The 23,558-nt window shown below is 38.1% G+C and overlaps 1 protein-coding gene and 1 pseudogene across 3 annotated transcripts in view; one reads left to right on the plus strand and one right to left on the minus strand.

Annotated features, from left to right (window-relative positions):
* TBC1D19 (TBC1 domain family member 19) overlaps positions 1 to 14,989 on the minus strand; it is a 150,484-nt gene extending 135,495 nt beyond the window's left edge. Inside the window, exon 1 of one of the 3 annotated variants that reach the window (XM_081812523.1) lies at positions 14,745 to 14,989. In XM_081812523.1, the coding sequence (XP_081668649.1) occupies positions 14,745 to 14,843 (99 nt within the window). In that variant the 5' untranslated portion in view covers positions 14,844 to 14,989. The remainder of the gene's footprint in view (positions 1 to 14,744) is intronic. The other 2 variants (XM_006739782.3, XM_006739784.3) reach the window with 2 other exon arrangements.
* Positions 14,990 to 20,943: 5,954 nt separating this feature from the next.
* LOC102738793 (cytochrome c oxidase subunit 7C, mitochondrial pseudogene) lies at positions 20,944 to 21,311 on the plus strand (annotated as a pseudogene).
* The last annotated feature ends 2,247 nt before the right edge of the window (positions 21,312 to 23,558 follow it).

The following is a 23,558-nucleotide window of genomic DNA, read 5'->3' on the forward strand; positions in this document are numbered from 1 at the left end:
AGAAAGCCAATTATCATATGGTTTCACTTATTTGTGGAACATAAGGAATAGCATGGAGGACATTAGGAGAAGGAAGGGAAAAAAGGGGGGCGGGGAATTGGAGGGAGAGATGAACCATGAGAGACCATGGACTCTGAGAAAAAAACAGGGTTTTAGAGGGGAGGGGGGAGGGGGGATTGGTTAGCCCAGTGATGGGTATTAAGGAGGGCACGTACTGCATGGAGCACTGGGTGTTATATGAAAACAATGGATCGTGGATCACCACATCAAAAACCAATGATGTATTGTATGGTGACTAATATAACATAACAAAATTTTTTTAAAAATGGTTAAAATAGCAACTTGTATATTATGCATATCTTAACACAATAAAAAAGTCAATGAGTCAATGTTACTACATGATAATTTGAAAAATTAAATAAAATGATGCAAAAAAGAAAAACCAAAAATTGAACGTGCATACAAATCTCCTGAACTTGTTAAAACACAGATTCTGGCTTAGCAGGCTTGGGTGGGGGCTGGGAGTCTGCATTTCTAACACAGTCCCAGGTGGTGCTGACACAGCGGGTGAGGATGACCATGAGTTACACGGTGCAAGGAGACATTTACCAGAATGTTCCTCGCAGCATTACTGCGTTTAGAAAAACTTGCAAGCAAGCTAAATGTCCATCAGTAGAGGAATGGCTAAGTAACAGGTCCGTTCATTCAATACAAACCCGTACAGCAGCTACAATGGACGGGGTAGGCTCGCCCGCATCAACAAGGATAAACAGGCTGGAATGTGGAAAAAAGCAAATTGAAGGACTAATGTTGTGCTCTGATACTTATACATGAATATTTAAAGGCACACAAGATAAGAACATGTGCTGTGTATGCAAGACCTATACACACCGTTAAATGATAAAGACCGAGCCGGCAAGACATCCGCCACTCTGAACATCAGCTGCCTCCAGACAGGGGGCAGGAGAGGCCTAGAGAGCCACCAGGATCTGGACTGCTGTTTTTCCAATCTGAAACAAAACTAGAAAACTGCTGACATGTTGGGTCTAGGAGCTAGATGTTTGTTATATCATTCTCTGTGTTTGCCAGTTTTTTTTTAATATCATGATTAAAACCCAGGAAAGAAAGAAAAAAAAAAAGACTTATTAAACACTTAATGGAATGGAAATAACATGTGAGGTTTTACACAACATCCATTTTAAATACAAATAATGAATGATACAAAATAACAATGTTGATCTTTGTGCTAAACATCAAATTTAGATTAGGTTATCATGCTTCGAGGATGAGTGAGCAAATTCGATTTTAAGATGTAGGTCGACTTCATAACAAAGTAACTCAAGAAAACTCAGAAATCAAAAAACATCACCCCTTTCCAGAAACACAAAATTCCATGTTATCACACTAAGATCTTGATAATTAAACTTTAATCTACAAAAGGATATATTAAAATACAGTTTAATTATACTATTAAAAAAGAGATGCTAATGGGGGGGAGTCTAAAAATCATTTCTGTTTCTCTTTGAAATATTCTGTGTGATTTTATTTTTCTAATTAAGTTGAACCAATACTGCTCTAGCACTTTCAGAGTGTACCCAAACAGACAAAATGAAGACAGTACAGAAAAAGGCTGGTGGCACGAAACTGCCCTCATGATTAAAATTGTAAAGGCATGTAACAAATAAGTAGCCAGTTGTTTAAAAGTATGTTACTAAAACTGATTGTAGCGTTGCCTTTTAAGAGTTAGCTTATTTGGGACGCCTGGGTGGCTCAGTCGGTTAAGCGACTGCCTTCGGCTCAGGTCATGATCCTGGAGTCCCGGGATCGAGTCCTGCATCGGGCTCCCTGCTCGGCAGGGAGTCTGCTTCTCCCTCTGACCCTCCCCCTCTCATGCTCTCTCTCTCTCATTCTCTCTCTCAAATAATAAATAAATAAAATCTTTGGGAAAAAAAAAAGTTAGCTTATTTCTATTAAATGTCTGCAGTAGTGGATATAAGCTAAGGCAAAGTTGTTAACACATGTTTTCAGGTTCAAGGTTGTATTAATATTAAAAGATCTATAATTACATTCTTTTAAAGTATCAATCTATAATATTATAGATCTTTTACTTTATGTATCTTAAGAACCAGCCAAATATAAGTTGAGTTCCCATGTAATCATCTCCTTACCCTGCTTTATCTTTTTCTCTTCCCTTTCCCTAATTTTTATTATATCAAAGCAATTAACTGATGTTATATTGCAGATACATTATCCTTTACTTTAAATTCCTTGAAAACCAAAGTTTCTTTCATAACTGAATTGGTGGAATAATCAGTCTTGACTTGAACTCATTTGGCAGCAAAATCTGATCTGACCTGAATTGACATGAGACTATTTATAGTCCTTACTTATCACATTTAGTGTGAAAATTCATACATTTTGTTGCAGAAATATTAATTTGTATAATTACAAGGTGCTACAAGACCATGGTAGAGATATTAAATAACATAGAACATGCCTGAATTACCCTTCTAAATTTTGAAAAAAATCTGAATTCCAAAACATACCTGGCCCCCAGATTTTAGATAAGGGATTGTGGGCCTGTATTTATTTGTAATACTATCATTTCTCCATGATGGTAGAACTTTATTTTATTCACTGTTGTATCCCCTGGGAGTAGAATTGTGCCTAACATATACTAAATGTTCAATAAATACTTGTTGAATAATCAAATAAATAATCATATTTAATTAATATAAGTGGAGTTCAAAATAGAAAGCAACAAAAATACTTCCTCAGGGCGGTAATCTCCAAATAAGGTTATACTATACACAGGTCTTTAATCTCTTACCTGCAATTTGAAATACAAAAGCTTTAAAAACAAAGTTTTGTCATTGCTGCTTATTTTCTAGAAGTTTAATATTTCTTATAAATTGAGAAACAGCTATTAACTTATTAGATCTCAAGTTTGAAAAAAAGAAATATTTAAAGGAAAAAACCTTTTCAAAGAAAAGCAGAGTCCCACATAAGACTCTGAATGGTAAGGATGCTTTCCGTAATCTTTTATCACATAGTAAAGTAGTAGATACTCCATATATACCATTATAATCAACATTAAAGAAGAAGAATCTGGATTTATTCCATTTAATAAATACACATTGAGCACCTGACTCATGCCAGTCATTTTGGTAGGTGTAAAATACAACAAAACAATGAAGACATACTCTCTTCCTGCCTTCATGAAACTTATACTTTAATGGGGAAAGCAGACAATTAAAAAATAAATACAGGTATGATAAATATTACCCCAAAAAAAGTCCCAGGTACTACAGGCCACTAAACTGGGAGGTTATATAAGACCTACAGAGCTTAAATGGTCTTGGCTGAAAGAGTAGAGTGAAGAACAGTACTTCCAAGCTTCGTGGGCATGATCAAAGATTTTGACCATTTTTCTAAGGGCCATAAGAAGCCTCGTGGGTTTTAAGCAATCTTGTTTGGACCTTTAACGATATCCAGGTTTCCATTTACTAAGCACTTACAATGTGCCAGGCATATTATCTTCTTCAGTCCTCACAAAATGGCACTTACATTTCCAAGTTGACGGAAGAGCTGGTGGCTGATCAGCATCCCTGCATAGAACTAGCAAACCTGGGGGTTGGGGGGTGGGGTGGGGATCAACTATCTGACGGTAGAAGAGAACTGCTGAGAGAACAAGAACTACAGTAACAGGGAAAAATCTTGATAGATGAACTGGTGTCTATAACCATGTTTTCCCTGGTTTCATTATTCTGAGCACAGAACAAGAGGCTGAGAATCAATACAAACCCAGTACAAAGCAGGGCTACCAACAGTGCACAGAGAAATAAGGAGAGCTTTGGCAGAGACTTGGAAATCTTAAGCACATGGCTGGTTTTGTCCTCAAGAAATTTTTTGAATATTAGGATTCTGTGGAGTGGAAAGCTAAAAATCTAAGGAGGAAACCTGTGAAAAAGTTTTTTTAGCAGTCTGACAAGAAAAAGATTAGAGTTTGGGCTCCAAGGGGGAAAGGACCTCTAGAATACATCAAAGTCTTAGTTGAAAACCTTGGGAGAGCCAGGAAAGAACCAGAGAAAGATTGAGCCTAAGAGGCTAAAACTCAGCCTCAATCCAGAACATTCCCTAATTGGATTACAGTAACCAGTCACAAGACTATCTTCCCAGTGGAGTGGGAACCCTCAAGAAAGTAAGAGATCTACAGGCTTTACAGTTTTTCACACACAATGTCTAGCATCAAATAAAAATTTACTAGTCATGCTGATAGTAAAAATCAGATAAACAAAAGCTAAGAGAAAATAACGCCATAGACACAGATCTACATGTGATCCAGATATTGGTGTTAACAAGGACTTTAAAATAATTATGAGTTATATGTTTTTTGAAAAAAAGAGGAAAAAGTGATCTGTTCTACTGTTCTTATTTCATTGTTTTCTGCTCTAATCTTTATTAATTCTCTTCTCCTGCTGGCTTTAGGCTTTATTTGCTGTTCTTTCTCCAGCTCCTTTAGGTGTAAGGTTAGGTTGTGTATTTGAGAACTTTCTTGTATCTTGAGAAAGGCTTGAATTGCTATGTACTTCCCTCTTAGGACCACCTTTATGCATCCCAAAGGTTTGGAACAGTTGTGTTTTCATTTTCACTTGTTTCCATGAATTTTTTAAATTCTTTAATTTCCTGGTTGATCCATTCATTCTTTAGTGGGATGCTCTTTAGCCTCCATGTATTTAGTTCTTTCCAAATTTCCTCTTGTGATTGAGTTCCAGTTTCAAAGCATTGTGGTCTGAAAATATGCAGGGAATAATCCCAATATTTTGGTACCAGTTGAGACCTGATTTGTGACCCAGTATGTGTTCTATTCTGGAGCACGTTCCATGTGCACTCAAGAAGAATATGTATTCTGTTGCTTTAGGGTGGAATGCTCTGAATATATCTATGAAGTCCATCTGATCCAGTATGTCATCCAAAGCCCTTGTTTCCTTGTTGATCTTCTGCTTAAATGATCCATCTATTGCAGTGAGTGGGGTGTTAAAGTCCCCTACTACTATTGTGTCAATGTGTTTCTTTAATTTTGTTGTTAATTGGTTTATATAATTGGCTGTTCCCATGTTAGGGGAATAAATATTTACAATTGTTAGATCTTCTTGTTGGATAAACCCCTTAATTATGATATAGTGTCCTTCCTCATCTTTTATTACAGTCTTTGGCTTAAAATCTAATTTGTCTGATATAAAGATTGCTACCCCAGCTTTCTTTTGATGTCCATTAGCATGATAAATGGTTTTCAACCCCCCCCCCCACTTTCAATCTGGAGGTGTCTTTGGGTCTAAAATGAGTCTCTTGCAGACAGCATATTGATGGGTCTTGCCTTTTTATCCAATCTGATAGCCTGTGCCTTTTTTACATTCAGAGTAACTATTGAAAATATGAATTTAGTGCCACTGTATTACCTGTAAAGTCATTATTGTTTCTGTATATTGTCTTTGTTCCTTTCTGGTCTATGTTACTTTTGGGCTCTCCACTTAAAGGATCCCCTTTAATATTTCTTGCAGGGCTGGTTTAGTGATCTGTTTGTCCTGGAAGATTTTTTATCTCTCCTTCTATTTTGAATGACAGCTCTGCTGGATAAAGTATTCTTGGCTGCATGTTTTTCTCATTTAGCACCCTGAATATACCATGCTAGTCCTTTCTGGCCTGCCAGGTCTCTGTGGATAGGTCTGCTGCTAGTCTAATGTTTCTACCCTTGTAGGTTATGGACCTCTTGTGCTTTCAGGATTTTCTCTCTCTGAGATTTGCAAGTTTCACGATTATATGTTGAGGTGTTGACCTATTTTTATTGATTTTGAAGGGGGTTCTCTGTGGCTCCTGGATTTGAATGCCTGTCTCCTCCGCCAGATTAGGGAAGTTCTCTGCTATAATTTGCTCCAATATACCTTCTGCCCATCCTTCTCCCTCTTTCCTCTTCTTCTGGAATCCCAATTATTCTAATATTGTTTTGCTTTATGGTATTACTTATCTCTCAAATTCTCCCCTCATGATACAGTAGTTGTTTATCTCTCTTTTTCTCAGCTTCTTTATTCTCCATCATTTGGTCTTCTATATCACTAATTCTCCTATCCTAGCAATTACAGCCTCCATTTTTATTGCATCTCATTAATAGCCTTTTTTATTTTGACTGGATCCGATTTTAGTTCTTTTATTTCTCCAGAAAGGGATTCTCTAGTGTCTTCTATGCTTTTTTCAAGCCCAGCTAGTATCTTTATAATTATTATTCTGAACTCTAGTTCCAACATCTTACTTATATCCATAGTGATCAGATCCCTGGCAGTCAGTACTGCCTCTTGTTCTTTTTTGAGGTGAGTTTTTCCATCTTGTCATTCTTGCAGAAAGTAGTTGCTTTTCTACTTGTAGAGTTGCGGCTATTCTTTTCTTAGATCTCCAGTTGAGTTCACAGGTGTTCAGAATGATTTGATAGCTATCTAGCTGAATTCCTGGGACCAGACGAAACTAAGGTCTCCTACTCATTCGCCATCTTGGACTATCTCTCTCTTGAGGGATTTAAATTACACATAAAAGGCATGGCAAAAATAACAAAAGGAAAGAGGCATAAATGAGTATAGTGTTCTAAGTTCTAGCATTACATAATAGGGAAACAGTAAAGTGATCATTTATGAGACTATAATTAATCAAGAATAAATTCTGTAACCTCTAGGGTAGCTATTCAAAGAACAGTAAAACAATGTATAACTATCACATTAATGGAGAGAAAAATAAATAATAAAATATTTGAATAATAACTGAATAATCAAAACAAAAGAGGGAAAGCAGAATATGAAGCAAATGGATCAAATAAAAAAACAAATATTAAGACCAATAATACAAAACTAATTCAGTAACATACAAATACAAAACTAATGTCAGTAAATTCATTGAATACAAATAGACTAAATAATACAATTAAAAGACTACGGTTGTTAGATTGCATTTAAAAAACAACTATATGATGCTGAAGCTTTCAAGAGACATATCTTACATACAGTCACAGTAGGGTGAAAATAAAAGTATGGAAAAGTCATAACATGCAACCACTAACTAAAGAAAGCTGGTGTAATTATACTAACATCAGACAAAACAGACTCTAAGGCAGGAAACTTAACTAGAAATAAAGGACGTTTCATAATGATTAAGGGTTAAGCTATCAGGAAGATAACACAATATAAATCTTACACAACCAATAAAACAGCCTTAAAATATAGAAAGCAAAAAATTGAGAGTATTGAAGAAATAGAACAATATATAATCATGGTGGGAGATTTTAACATATTTCTTTCAATAGCTGATAAAACAAGCAGAAAAAAACTCAATAAGATTTTAGGAAAGTTAAGCAGCATAATTAACAAGTGGACCTCAGTGGCATATAGAGATAAACCTAACCCAACAGTGACAGTAAACACATTCTTTACAAGTGCACATGGAACATTCAGCAAAATTGATTATACACTGGGTTATAAAGCAAGCCCCTTAAATTTTAAAAATATTTTATCAGTCAGAGGATGTTCTCTGACAATACTAAAATTAAGCTGGAAATTGATAACAAAAATAGAGAATCTCAACTGCTTAGAAATTAAGCAATATACTTCAGAATAACACTTGCATCAAATTAAAAATCACAAAAATATTAGGAAATATTTTGAATGAAAGGATAATGAAAATATGACTCATTGAAACTATGGGATACAGTTAAAACAGTGCTTAGGGGGATAACTTTAAATGCATATTTTAGAAATGAAGAAAGGTTTCAAATCTTTGATGTAAACTTCCATTTGAAGAAAATAAAAACAAAACAAAACAAAAAACAGCAAATCAATCCTAAAGAAAGTAGGAGGCAATTAATAATAAAGAAACAATCCAAAATTAAGGCAAAATCATCAAAGTCCAAACTGCTTTTTTGATGAGATTAACAAAATTGAGAGACCCTTAGCAAAACTGTTCAAACACACACACCACACATGCACACATACAAATTACCATTATCAGCAATTGCAATAGAATTTTCAGACATTAAAAAAAATATATGTTTAATATAAACAACTTTAGGCCACTGATTTATTATCATTTAAATGAAATAAATCCCTTGAAAAACAAAACTTACTAAAACTCACAATAAAAGAAACAGAAAATCTTTTTTTTTTTTGGTAAAGATTTTATTTATTTATTTGAGAGAGAGAGCATGAAAGGGGGGAGGGTCGGAGGGAGAAGCAGACTCCCTGCCGAGCAGGGAGCCCGATGCGGGACTTGATCCAGGGACTCCAGGATCATGACCTGAGCCGAAGGCAGTCGCCCAACCAACTGAGCCACCCAGGCGCCCGAAACAGAAAATCTTAATACTCCTATATCTATTAAAATTTAATGTTATTAAAAATCTGGCCAACACAATATTAAAGAACAAGAACAAAGTTGGAGGACTGACATCACCCAACTTTTATGATAAAGCTACTGAAATCAAGACAGTGTGGTAATGGTGAAAGAATAGACAAACACATCAATGGAATAGAATAGAAACCCAGAAATACCAACACAAATATGGTCATTTAATCTTTGACAAAGGAGCAAAGACAATTCCATGGAGCAAAGATAGTCTTCTCAACAAGTCAACAAGTTGTATTCGAACAACTTGACATTCATATGCAAAAAAAAAAAAACCTATATGCACACCTCATACCCTTCACAAAAATTAACTCAAAATGGATCACAGACCCAAATCAAAGCCCAGAACTATAAGACTTCTAAAAAAAGATAACATAATAGAAAACCTAAGTGACTTTGGGTTTAGCAATTAATTTTTAGACACAACACCAAAAGTACAATCCATAAAAGAAAAACAACGACAAGATGGACTACATTAAAATTTAAAAACTTCTTTGAAAAGATACTGTTAAGAGAATGAAAAGACTAACCACAGATTAGGAGAAAATATTTGTACAAGACATAGCTGATTTAAAAAAACAAAAACGAAAAACCTTGTACCCAAAATATACAACAAACTCTTAAAACTCAACAATAAGAACATACAATCTAAAATGGGCAAAAGATCTGAACAGACACCCACCAAAGAAGATATACAGATGGCAAATAAACATCTGAAATGATGCTCAGTGTCATAAGTCATTAAAGAATTGAAAATTAAAACAACAGTGAGAATATCACAATACACCTATTAGAATGGCTAAAATCTAAAGCACTGGTAACACCAGATGTTGGTGGGGATGTGGAGCAACAGAAACTCGTTCATTGGTAATGGAAATGGAATATGGTACAGCCACATTGGAAGATAGGTCATCAACTTCTGACAAAGTTAATCATAGTCTTACCATACAATCCAGCAGTCATCCTCCTTGGCATTTTATGTCAACACAAAAATCTACATGGGAATGTTTTAGCAGTTTTATTCATAACTGCCAAAACCTGGATACAACCAAGATGTCCTTCAATAGGTGAATGTATAAATAAACTGTGATACATCCACATAATAGAATATTATTCCAAAAAAAAAGCTATCAATAGAGTAACAAAGAGACACAGAGGAACATAATGCATATTACTAAGTAAAAGCAGCCAGTTTGAAAATGCTACATACTGCATGAATCCAACTATATGACATTCTTCAAGGTGAAACTATTATAGAGACAGAAAAGTCAGTGGTTGCCAGAGGCATGCGAGGTATAAAGGGAGGGATGAGTAGGTAGGGTACAGAGGATTTTTAGAGCAGTGAAACTATTCTGTAAGATACTGAAATAGCAAATATATGACATTACACATCTGTCAAAACCATTAGAACTGTACAACACAAAAAGTGAATCCTGATGTAAACTATGGATTTTATTTAATAATTATGTATCAATATTGGTTCACCAATTGTAAAAAAGTACCACACTAATGCAAGATGTTAATAATAGGGAAAACTGTGTACAAAGGAAAGGGGAATATATTGGAACTCTGTACCTTCTGCTCAATTTTGCTGTAAACCAAAAACTATTCTTAAGAAATAAAGTCCGCTAAAAAACAAAACAAACCTTCCCAAAAGAAAATCTAAGACACAGACTTTATTGGAGAATTCTTCCAAATATCTAAGAAAGAAGTAACACAATCTCATAACACTCTTTCAGCAAACAGAAAATAAAAAAGGAGGGACTACTTCTCTACTCATTTTATCAGGCCAGCATAACCTTGATATTAAGTTTGTCGAAGACATTACAAGAAAGGAAAATTACAGACCAATTTTTCTCATGGACATAGATGCAATCCTTTAACACTTAATATTGGAGTTCTACTAACACATAGGATGTAGAAAGCCAGTACAAGAATGTCTCTCCCACCCTAATAATGAGAAAAAATGGTATAATCTACCAAATCATAATTTGTTCTTGAACCCATCAGAAAATTGAAGTTGTAGGACAATCAAGTGAATTAAGTTTCAAAGAATAACAAGTCTCTCCGAGGACAGAAGGGACTCCAAACTATTTCACCTTTGGCAGAGCACAGGAGGAAAGGGAGGCTACCATACAAGCAAAAAAGAAGAAATCAGCTCTTTTTAACTGTAGTAGACTGTATGTGAGCTAGCATTTCAGTTTAGAGTAACTAAAAGCTCAAAACACACGGGGAATTTACACTCTCATGCTCTTTTCCATGAGTCTTAACCAGGTGCCCATCCAAAAGAATGGCAGCAAAGCCAGGAACTCCAGAGAGCCCCCCTTTTGTGGTACAGGTGCACAAGAAGGGGTAAACTGCCACTCCATGACAGGCATAAAACCGTGCCACCTTGCCTAACTTTCCACTCATGTGAGGAAAAGGCCTTAAACCTCTGAGGGAGGGCTCAGAAAATTTCCTACTCTGAAGACAAGGCAATAATTAATTGTTTCTGGGGGTGAGATAGATGCAAAAATGACCTCGCTCAAGGGAAGGTAAAAAAACCAAAACGCTCTGGGGCCCAGGAGCCTACACCAGTACAAAGCCGAGGTGAGCCAGCACTGGTGAGGATCAGGAATCGCTCTTTCACCTGTTATCAGGCACAAATACAAGGCGCATTTTGGTTGCCAAGGGGAGAAGAGGAAGAAACACTGAGAAAGACCTACTCCCAAGGCACATGGACTAAGACAGGACCAGGAGAATAGAGAATGCCTGTACCTACTATGAGCTTAGGACTGAGTAACAAACAACATTCTACTGCTGACGAAAAGACAAGAGCACGGAGAGAGATTTCTCTCTGTGGCACAGGCAAGCAGAGGCAGATGAAAGCACAGGATGTAGAACAAACACTGAGAAAAACCTTCCAGTGCTCCAGGGCCCTTTCTAAGAACAAAGTTACAGCAGCCCACCCACCAAATTTGAAGCCTGTGGTACACTGAGGCTAATGACAGTAATAACAAAACTCAAGCCAAGCTTGATTCCCAACGATACTGACTGAAGCTTCCATACTCAGTAGGCCTCCACACTCACTTGAACAAAATTGCCAGTATACTTGACCTAATCTACATTTATAGAGTACCAAGAGCGGAATGCTCATTCTTTTCAAATGCACATGGAACCTTCAACAAGATGAATAACCTGAATAGCCCTGCATATATATTTTACTCAAATTTTTTATAAAAAAGGTTCCCACCAAGAAAACTCCAGGCCCCAGTGACCTTACTAGGAATTCTGCCAAATATTTAAGAAGGAAATAATATTAATTCTATACAAATTCTTCCACAAAATAGGAAAGAGGGAACACTTCCCAACTCAATTTATGAAATCAGCATTACCTGATAACAAAATTAGACAAAGATGTTAAAATAAAGCTACAAACCAACATTTTTCATGAAAATATTCACAAAATCCTTAACAAAATATTAGCAGATCAAATCAAGAAATATATATATAAAGGATGATGCATCAAAACCAAGTGGAATTTATCTCAGGAATGCAAAATTGGTTCAACATTCAAAACCAATCAGTTATTACTCACCATATCAACATATTAAAAAAAGAAAAACCACATGTGCATCTCTACATATACAAGAGAAGTATCTAACAAAATTCACCATCCATTCATAATAAAACTCTCAAAAAACAAGGAATAAAAGAGAGCTTCCTCAACCTAGTAGAACACATCTATACACCATTGCAGTGGAGGCACTAGGCCATGCAACAGGGCAAAGGAAAGGAAGGGAAGGGAGGGGAAGGGAAGGGAAGGGAGGGGAGGAGAGGGGAGGGAGAGAAGAAAGAAAGAGAGAGAGAGGGAGGGAGAAAGAAAGAAAGAAAAAAAGAAAGAAACAAAAGGCATACAGATTGGAGGGAAGAAGTAAAACTGTCTTTATTCACATAGGATACATGTTCTTGGAAAATCCTATGCAATCTACAAAAAGTGGTACTATAACTAATAAGTTTAGTGAGGTCACAGGATACAAGGTAAATATACAAATATCAATCATATTTCTGCATACAAACAACAAACAATTGGAAAATGAAATGAAAAAATCAGCATTTATAATAGCATGAAAAAAATAAATAGGGGAAAATCTAAACAAACTATGTGCAAGATTTGTATACTGAACTATAAAACACTGACAAGAAAAAATAAAGAAAATAGAAATAAAGAGATAAAATATGTTCATAGGCAGAAAATTCAATATTGTTTACATGTCAATTCTCCCAAAATTGATCTACATATTCAACATAATCCCAATCTAAATCCCAGCAAACTTTTTGTAGTAATTTACAAAATGAACTCTAAACTTTATATGGAAAAGCAAAGGGTCTAGAATACTCAAAACAATCTTGAAAAAGAGGAACAAAGTTGGAACACTAATTACCTGATTTCAAGACTTACTATAAAGTTACAAAAATCAAAACAAATAGATCAGTGGAACAGAACAAAGAGCCAGAAATAGTTGTGTGTGTGTGTGTGTGTCCTAAATCAATTTTCAACAAAGGTGCCAACGACATTAGTGGAGAAAGGATAGGTGTGTCAACAAATCGGTACTGGAAATAGGTGTGGTATTGGACACCAATCTATCTATACCAAAAAATTAACTTAAAATGGATCACAGGCCTAAATGTAAAAGTTAAAACTATAAAACTTCTAGAACCAAACATAGGAAAAACTTTTTGAGACTTTGGGTTAGGCAAAGATTCGTAGGTAGGGCACAAAAAACACAAATCATAAAAGAAGAAACTGATTAAAAAATTGTCATCAAAATAAAAAATTTTGCTCTTTGAAAGATCTAGTTAAGGAAATGGAAAGATAGGCCACAGATTGGCAGAAAATATCTGCAAGATGCCTATCTGATAAAAGACTTGTGTCATATATAAAGTATCCTTACAATCCAACAATAAGAGAACAAACACAATTTTTTTAATGGGCAAAAGATTTGCACAAACTACTTGACCAAAGAAGGTATTAACCTATGGTAAGGTGTTCAGTATCATTAGTCATACAGGAAATGTAATCAAAGCCACGATGGGATATCATGCTTCTACCAGAGGAATGTAATTAATAAATAAAAATTAATCAATAAAAACTGATATCTAGTACTAACAAGGACGCAGAGCAACTGAAATTCTCGTAATTGCTGGCAGAAATGCAAAATAATACAGCCACTTTGGAAAAGTTTGGCAGATTCTCATAGAATTAAACATACACTTACCATACAACTCAGCAATTCCACTCCTAAATATTTATCCAAGAGAAAAAAAAATATTCAAGCAAAAACCTTTACCAAAATGTATATATCAGCTTTATTCATAATCTCTATAATTGGAAACAACCCATAACTATAACAGAAAATGCCCAGCAACCAATGAATGGATAAACAAATCACAATACAGCCAAACATGAAATACTACTCAGCAGTAAAAAGGAACAGAAGTAGTGAAATACCAACAATATGAATAAATGTCAAAAGCATTATGCTAGGGCGCCTGGGTGGCTCAGTTGGTTAAGCGACCGCCTTCGGCTCAGGTCATGATCCCGGAGTCCCGGGATCGAGTCCCACATCAGGCTCCCGGCTCAGCGGAGAGCCTGCTTCTCCCTCTGACCCTATCCCCTCTCATGCTGTTTCTCTCTCTCTCTCTCTCTCAAATAAATAAATAAATAAATTCTTTAAAAAAAAAAAAAGCATTATGCTAAGTGACAGAAACCAGACACGAAAATTTACATACTGTATGATCCCATTTATATGACATTCACACAAAAAGACAAAGATCTCCTGATCAATCTCTGCATCCAAAGAATTTAGCACATTAGAAAATACTCAGTAAATGCTGGATGGAGAGAAACAGGAAGAAATCACTGCAGGGAGGATAGAGAGCAAGAAGGTGATAGACTAACGGAAAGCAAAAAGGCACCTGGGGGTCCAGACCCACCCACAGGCCGAAAAATGTGAGGGAAGGCGTGGCCCAACCCATCTCTACCGATTCCAGCAGCTTAAAAAAGGACTATGGTATGAATGAATAGCTTCAGCATTCTCCGGCCTAAAGAAAGGCGGGGTGCGCCCCACCCTGCTTTAAAAATCTACTACCCCACGCGCGAGGCTGAGCAAGTGGAGCTTCCACCTGCAAGGGAAGCTTTTCCGTGCCCAGGAGCGGAGCCGGGGAGACACGGGCGGGCTCCCGCTTAGGTCAGCGGGTTGCAGACGGAGAGCAGGCATCACCGCGGCCCCGCCCGTCTCCATCCCTTCCCTCTCGGCCTCACTCACCCAGGCCTGCCGTTCCAACTGAGCGTACAAATTGGAGCCCTTGAGCTTTTGGACTATCTGGGCAATAATGAGAGACAGATCCGACTCCTCCTGCAACATTTCCCCTGCCCTAGCCCGCCAAGCCGCGGGGACAGGCTGGCGCAGAGAGAACGGGCTACGGGGTCCCACTCGGGGCCACTGACACTTCTCCGGGACCTTCTCACGCTGGGACTCCCCTAGCGGGAGTTACCAGGCAACTGCCGGGCCGTGAGTCCGTTCCTCTCTGGTCCCCCCGGCGGCTGAAGGTCCCAGCGCCTGCGTTCCGCTGGCAAAAAAAGGATCTGGTTGCGGGAAGCTTTTCGTTCCATTGTTCCTGCTTGGTGTACGCCTAAGAGGAAACAAGACGAGCGCTTTCCTCCGGAGATACGGTACCTCTGATGCACCAGGGGAATTCAGAGTCGTGTATTTTTGTGTTTTATTATAATGGATCATTCCTTTTCCACCTTTCAATCTCTGCAGAAACAGGGCTGTACACACAGTTACATGGAAAATTATGGCCAAGAATTACCAGGCTCTGACACTAGCTGTGTAAACTTGGGTGAGGTGCTTACATTTCAGAACTCAGTTTCTATCTCTGTAAAATAACACCAGTTCAGAAGATGTTGTGATGATTAGCTGAGGTAACAATTGTGAAGGTGGCTAGCGCTGTATTTAACAATTGGTTTTATTTGCACTTCTTCTGTTTCTATTCTGTGGGGTCTTATGCCAGGAATAAATAGACAACATCTTCTCATCAAACAGCTACAACTTAACCAAGAAGGATTTATTTATTTATAGACTTTCTGTGAAGCATTGGCAATTCAAGGATGACTAAGACATTGTCCCAGTCCAAGGGATGTAACATCTAGATGCCTCTGCTTCTATGTATTCATCCATTCAATCATTTATTCAAAATTCATTCAGCTTCCAAAAAGAAAAGTCATTCAGCTTTCAACTTATTGCGCATTTACATGCAAGAAACGGTGTGGGCACAAAGGTAAATAAGGCATGGTTCTTGCCTTCAAAGAAACATATCAAAGGTTTTTAGTAGAACTAGAAGAAACAGATTTAGCTAATTGAATGGCATTCCCAAAGGCAGCTAGAAAAATACCTGTGGAATAATATAAACGTTAGAATAACCTCACCAAAATAATCAAGAATTAATTTCAAGTGTGTGTGTGCATATTTTTAAGCGAAGCAAAGGTAAGATTCCAAGAAAACAGATCAAGATGACTGCAAAAACTACTCTAGCCTAACTACATTAAACGTTAATCAGAGGATCTGATTCAATAGGACTCTTGTAGGATCTGCTAATCTGATTTCTGGCAAGTTCCAAGGAGATTGTATTGCTGGTGGTTCAGGAACTACACTCTGAACACCAAAGGACTAAAGCAGGTACATGATAGAAATTCTAAAGGACGGGGCCTTTGGCACCCATGCACAACACCTTGGCATTCATAACACCACTGCTCAGAATATTGTGATGGCAAATACAGATTCCAAATAACCCACTTGGTCATGTTTGTTTATTAAAAACAACTTTGGAAAGAGGCAGGCAGGGAGGAAAAAGTACTTAAAGGCAAGTAATGACAGACTCCACAAAACACGTAGTTTCTATACAAAACATTCCCCCTACAATTCAGAATTTCTCCAGCTTGTAGAGGAATAAATCTCAACTCTTTACAGCCTCTCCATCCCAACACCCCACCCATCCATGAATCTCCAGCACAAACGTCACTTCGAACAAAAAAAAAGGAAAACTATGGAGAGAGTTCTTTTGAGATTAGAAGGGGGAAGGTGGTTAATAACTAAAAAGATAAGAACACTTAGGTTGAGAACGGTCATAAAGCATAGGGACGAAAGAAGGTGAAACTGTGGAGTGGCAGAAAGTCATGGTACCTGGAATCAGAAAACAACCTAACTCCTTTTCTGCTGTGTATCCTTTGGTCCCTTCCCCTGTCAGAGTTTCAGCTTTCTCATCTGTAACAAGAGGATAAAATACTGACCTGAGGGGACACTCTGGGGAAAGATGTACCTTGTGTTAAAATATTTTTTTAAAAATATGAATAAATGAAATACTAAAATTGAGGTAAGTAAATAAAAATAATGTCCAAGCTATTGGCAAGGGAATGGAAAGTAAATAAATGTAGCAACATGTGTGAAAGTGCCCAGCACAATTTTTGCACAGAGGTTTTAAAAAGTTTTTTCTAAGGAGAAAATAATTTGCAGTCTTACAGCAACAATTAAGAAGTTTGGATTTGATTCTGAAGACATGCCCAAGCAAAAACAAAAAAAAAAAAAAACAAACTTAATCCTAGTATTAAAGATTTGTTTCTTACACACATAGAAGCAGGTGTGTTAGGTTATAATTCAATTCTAGAATGCCCTCTGTTCTCTTTCTAATTCAATTTAGCAAAACTTCTCAGAACACTTGCTCTGTGCTAAGAAAGGCAAGGAATACAAAGATGAGTAAGAAATGTCCTTTCTTCTAAGAAATTCTCAGTCACAAAGGGATGGTGAGGTCAGTACACAAAGAGCTATAATGGTAGATGGGCCTCTTTAGACTCCCACCTGTGTATCTGGAAATTTTATTACTCTAAAGTCATTGTCTAATAAAAAGCAAAAGGTGCAGATTTCCATCTCCATCTCACAAGTAGAATTTTGCCTTGGAAATCCTTATTCTACTCAGAGTGGGAGGGAATTGGGAAAACACTCTAAGAGATGAGTAGCAAAAGGAATCCAATCTCATCTGAGTAGCTAAAACTATATAAACAGAAACAAAAGTAAAATGAATGCAGAGAGAATTCTCCTCAAAATCCCCTCAAATTCGAAGCAAAGGCACTTCTGGGCCAACATGTGTAAGGTTCTGGGCTCAATCCTGCCTTTCTCGGATCTGCTCTGCTTTGATTTATTGTATATATAATATTGTGTCAGATTTCACTGTGGGTGGGGGAAGCCACTGACCAGTGGCCTCACATGAGCAAAGATGAGGACCACATCCAAAACACCCTGTGAGCTCCACACAAAACTGAGGCTTACATAAACTCCAGGATCTGCAATGCAAGTATGTTCAGCTATTGTTTTAGGAGACACTGCTATTAGCATGCTGTATCTGCAGAATAGATTGAATATTATGTTGTCAGGAATTTACTTAAATAAAAAGTATTTTGTGTGTGTTGTGTGTACCATGAATGTCACAGGCCTCCTTGTCTTTGGGAACAAATGAGCTCATTGTGATACCAGTTATCTGTCACTGGATCGTTAGCCCCCATATGCTTAGCACAGGACCTCGGGCTCCTCTTCAAAGTCTCTTCCTGTTACTTCTGGGAGTCCTCAGGAAGTGGCACATGTGTGCTTAGGAGCAAATCTGGTTGTGATCTGCTCTACCTGCTTTGATGGTATCTGATGCCCCAAAGCTACTGTCCAGGGTGCTGCTGCTTTTTGGTGCTCCCAAAGCTGCAAAAACCCAGAGATACTTAAATCCGAAGGCTCACAAAACCCCTCAAGAACAAAGCCCCTTAGGGTTCTGCTTGCCACCTCCCTTTACAAGGTGGTCAGATCTCCTTTCTGAACCCAAGCTGAATAGAAGACCATGCTATTGGAGGGGAGCAGATTTTGCTACCCCAAAATATGTCTCTTTGGCATAAAGATTACTTTGAGCTAAAGGCATTTAAAACCCAGTAGATTCAGGAAAACCGCTTAATTTTATATTGGAAGGGGGACCTGTACCTGGAAGAGAGCTATTACCAGAAATATCGTTTCCCCTAAGAAATTTATCTGCATAAGAAGGCAACCTTTGTTTCCTAAACATCTTCTTTGCCTTCCTGTGATTGGTATTTTCCCCTTTGTATCCCCAAACCCCTACACCTTTCCTTAGCTCAGGATGTTATATAAGCCTCAATTGACTAGCTGCCCTTCGAGTCTTCATTATCTCTCCCCTATCCATGAAATTTTGTTTGTTTTTCTCCTGTTAATCTGTCTTAAACCAATTTAATCATTAGACCAGCCAAAGAACCTAGAATGGAAGAGGAGAAATTTTTCTGCCCTTCACTATACTCCATTTCTCCATCTTTCCTGCCTCTGGACCCAGGCAATTATGTGTAAATGGGGAGGATTGGGCTATTGGTTCCATGAACACTCTCAGGGACTATGTTGGCTTCATGTTAAATATAAAACTCATGGGAAAAATCCAAGTAACTGGTTTAAATCATAGGATATTTATTATTACCAACAAGTCTAAAGGAATGTACAAAGGCTGGTTTAATGCCTCCACAACATCATCAAAAATCTAAGCTCTTTCCTTCTTTACCATTCTGCCCTCCTTAGCATGTTAGCCTTCACCATTCAGCTTACTGTCTTAAGGTGGCTGCTGCAGTTCCAAATTGACATTTTTCTACCACTGCCTACAAAGGGAGGCAGGAAGAAGACAAAATAAAGGAGCTCTCAATGACTTTGTATGTCTCTTCTTTTTTTTTTTTTTTTAAAGATCTTTTTTATTTATTTGACAGAGAGAGATACAGCAAGAGAGGGAACACAAGCAGCGGGAGTGGGAGAGGGAGAAGCAGGCTTCCCGCGGAGCAGGGAGCCCGATGCGGGGCTCGATCCCAGGACCCTGGGATCATGACCTGAGCCGAAGGCAGCCGCTTAACGACTGAGCCACCCAGGCGCCCCTATGTCTCTTCTTTTTTTGAGGAAAGATTATTTTTCTAAGAAGCCCCCAAGAAGACTTTCCCATGAATCTTATTGCCCAAAGCTGTGTCACTGACCACCTCTAGCCACAAGAGAGTGGCAAGAAATGATCTGGTATTTTATCTTCAATCCTGGGAGAAAGATGAAGGAGAAGAATGGTTTGTTGATTCTACCAAATTGTCCAAAATAACTTCAGTCTCAGATTGGCATTGTGATATGAACACTTGTAGGTGAGAATTCCTGACTGACATTCAGGCTAATTGGACCACAAATAAAGTAGAGTTGGGCAATATCCAGATCATTTATTATCCACAGAGTTGGTTGTGTGAAGTTCAGAATCCAGAATCTAAATTATAGTACTTATTGATGTGGCATTTTCTCAGTATTATGGTGACATAAAAGCTAAAAATAAATAAGGTTGACCCATTTGCAAAATAAGATCTATAAGTAAAAGATTATTTGACAAGAACAGAAAATTTACAAGTGTTATTATTTTTAAAAAGACAAAAATTGATGACTTGTGAAGAAAACAGCTTGTTCATAGATAACTTTCTGTGAAGGCCTCCCTGTATATGCAAGTCAGTCTACTGGAATTCTAGGTTATTCTCTCTGGTTGTCCAAGCAGAAGTGAGCAGTGGAAATAACCTATTCTCTAATACAATCTGTACAGCTTGGAGCAAAAGAAGCTTACTGCTGCAAAGTGATGGATGGCCTAGTTTCTCCAGACATTTCCTCTAGGTTTCAGGTAACACAGTAGAGCAGGATCTACTTGACTCATTTTCTCCTCAGTTCTCTGATCATAGCTTTGCTTTCCTACCTCCCCCAGCCAAGCTACACCACACACACACACACACACACACATACACACACTTCCATTCCACGATGTTTCTTTTTAAATTATTCTTTCTTGTTTTGTACCACCTTTCCTCCATTGCCTCTTAGGAAACTTACATACTGTCTGCCATCTTTTTTTCTTTCCAGTTTTTTTGAAGGCATAGCAACATATACAAGGTAAATATATATATATATATATATATATATATATATGAATAGAACAGCTACAATATTAAGTACTTGAGATCAAATTGAAGGCCACAGTGGGGCCTGTCCCTGTCCATTAGGGAAGGGAAAATTGTCCATAAGGGTGCATATGGGGAATCAGGGTTAAGTTATAGACCTGGAAGAAGATCAAAAACTATCTGTCGCAGGCTTAGTCATCTAGGAGCAGAGCCAGTGAGGAGCAGAGCATGCACCTCTAGTGCATAACCAGCAGCCCCACCCGCAGATGCCTGTTAATGGGAGGGGTCCTAGGGAAGGGGCCATCAGGTCTGTTACCAGGACTTAAGTTGAGACAAGCTCTGTGCATTGCAAAGAGCAAAGCCATGGACCCCTGGAACAAAGTGGGTGTCTTGGCAAGGAAAAGCCTTTCAAGTGAGAAACTGAGGGAAAAAAAGGGGGACTTGGCATGGTGCCACCATTTCCTCCTCTTGGGTCTTAGTGCCTTTCACAGATCTTCCACCAGCACCATGTTGGGACAGAGCATCCAGAGGTTCACACACAGGAGACACCATGAGGAGGGCCTAGGGAAGAATTTGCCATTTTGAGTGAAAAACAAGTGGCAGCTACTAATTATGATGACTGTGTACTTTGGATCTGGATTTGCTGCATCCTTTTTTATAGTAAAACACCAACTACTTAAGAAATAAGGATATGTTAGTTAATCCATGAGATAGATAAGAAGAAAAGCACTTTAAGATGCGCAATTTCTTTGAAAAATGGATCAAACTCTTGAATTTAATGTACTTGTTATGTTTGTAAATAAACTTATGGCATGACTGAAAAAAAATGGGAAATTGAATTAAATGTTTGATACAGAGAAGAAAGAGAACAAAAGACAAAGACTACAATAAAACAATGTTTCTCAGCTCAAATATCCTTGAGTTCTTATGCTTTATCTCAAAAATTCATGACACGATAAGTGTATTCCAAAATATACCTTTGTGTATTTCAATATAAAAATGTTTTAAATACTGCAACATCTAGAAAATTAACGTATCATGTGTAGCCTTGGTTGTCAGCATACTCTGTGGGAAACAGCTGAGTGCCCCACACCATATGCTGTCCCAGAAGTCTCAGCAGTATTGAACCTAATAGCCCACATCTGTACCCTATGCACTAACATACCCCATTTTATCTGCCCTTCCCTATCTCACTTCCCCACTCCACTGCAAGTATTTGCTGAGATCACCCCCAATACACTATGAACCCTCAAATTTTTATTTCATAGTCTGCTTCTGGGGGGAACCTGATCTACATCTAGTACCTAATGTGGTGCCTGGAAGGTAGCAGGTACTTCTTAAGTGGTCAAAAGAGGAATGATGATTTCCAAATTTCTCCAGGTGAAACTGCTTGACTGGAGTCTTGCAGCTTTAACCCCAAACTTCCAGCCCAGCAGAGTCTTCTGAACTTTACATTTTTGTATTAGAGAAGAATGACAACAGAGGTATTATCAGTAGGATTCTCCAGAGGAACAGAACCAATAGGAGATAGAGATAGAGATAGATTTATTTTAAGAAATTGACTCACATGGTTGTGGGAACTAGAAAATGTGAAATCTATAGGGCAGGTCGTCAAGCTGAAAATTTAACTAAGAGTTGATGTCTTGAGTCCAAAATCCACAGGGCAGCACGCTAGAGACTCAGGCTTTCTAAATGACAGTCTTGAAGCAGAATTCCTTCTTTTCCAGGAAATCTCAATTTTTGCTCTTAAGGTCTTCAACTGATTGAATGAGGCCCACGTTATGGAGGGCAATCTGCTTTACTTAAAGTCAACTGATTGTAGATGCTAACCATATCTATCCACCAAAAACATTCACAACAATATCTAGATTAGTGTTTGACCAAACAACTGGGCACTGTAGTCCAGTCAGGTTAACATTACCTGGTTAAATTTTTTTTTTTAATTTTTTTTTTATTTATTCATTCGAGACACAGAGATACAGAGAGAGAGAGAGAGAGCATGAGCAGGGGGAGAGGCAGAGGGAGGGGGGAGAAGCAGGCTCCCCACGGAGCAGGGAGCCTGACGCAGGGCTCGATCCCAGGACGCTGGGATCATGACCTGAGCCGAAGGCAAATGCTTAACCATCTGAGCCACCCAGGTGCCCCTTACCTGGTTAAATTTAACCAACACAAGAGGTACCTATCTTCTTAATATAGTCCTTTAAAAGCCTTTGTCCTGGGGTGCCTGGGTGGCTCAGTTGGTTAAGTGGCTGCCTTTGGCTCAGGTCATGATCTCAGGGCCCTGGGATCAAGCCCTGCATAGGGCTCCCTGCTCGGTGAGGAGCCTGCTTCTCCCTCTCCCTATGCTGCTTCCCCTACTTGTGCTCTCTCTCTGTCAAATAAATAAATAAAATCTTTAAAAAAAATAAATAATAAAAGCCCTTGTCCGAGTCATACAAGCATCCACAGAACCCTATTCTACTTTGACCTCCTCATTGTCTCCCTAATATCCTCTCTCTACCACACTTCAATTTTGATTTTCTGTTTTATGGAGAACTTTGGCCCTTTACATTGCTGCCTTATTCTTCTGTTCCTCACTTGTCCCTGCTGAACTGGACTCCACTCTTGGGCACTGGCCTCTTGAGCTGGTCAGAGCCCCTAGCAGAGTACCACTTGGCTGTCAGCTGGGTCCAGAGTGGCCCATTCTGGTGGATCCCAGATGTGATATTCTCCAAAGTCCTAATACAATACAAAGTTTAATTCGTAGAACTAAACATGAAATACGTCAAATAGCACTTGTGTTAAGGGAAAAGGGAAGTGGCAAAATCAAACTTCAGCCCCAAGGAGGAAGGGAGGAGAGGCTGTGATTCACTACCAGTATTTTAGTCAGACCTCTTGTGTGTGTGTGTGTGTGTGTGTGTGTGTGTGTGACTTAATATCTAAGCACACTGGAAACATTTTAAAAGAATATCTTTGACACATTACATCAGATAAATGTTTCCATCTCAAATGACTCATGTGCTGGAACAACTTCACTTGACAATACAAATAAAGCGGATAGGAAATGTGGATGGTTAAAGAGCACATTTTAAGGTATTCAATTTATGAG

This window comes from Leptonychotes weddellii, chromosome 2 (assembly GCF_054177405.1).
Source record: "Leptonychotes weddellii isolate Sample4059 chromosome 2, ASM5417740v2, whole genome shotgun sequence".
NCBI lineage: Eukaryota > Metazoa > Chordata > Mammalia > Carnivora > Phocidae > Leptonychotes > Leptonychotes weddellii.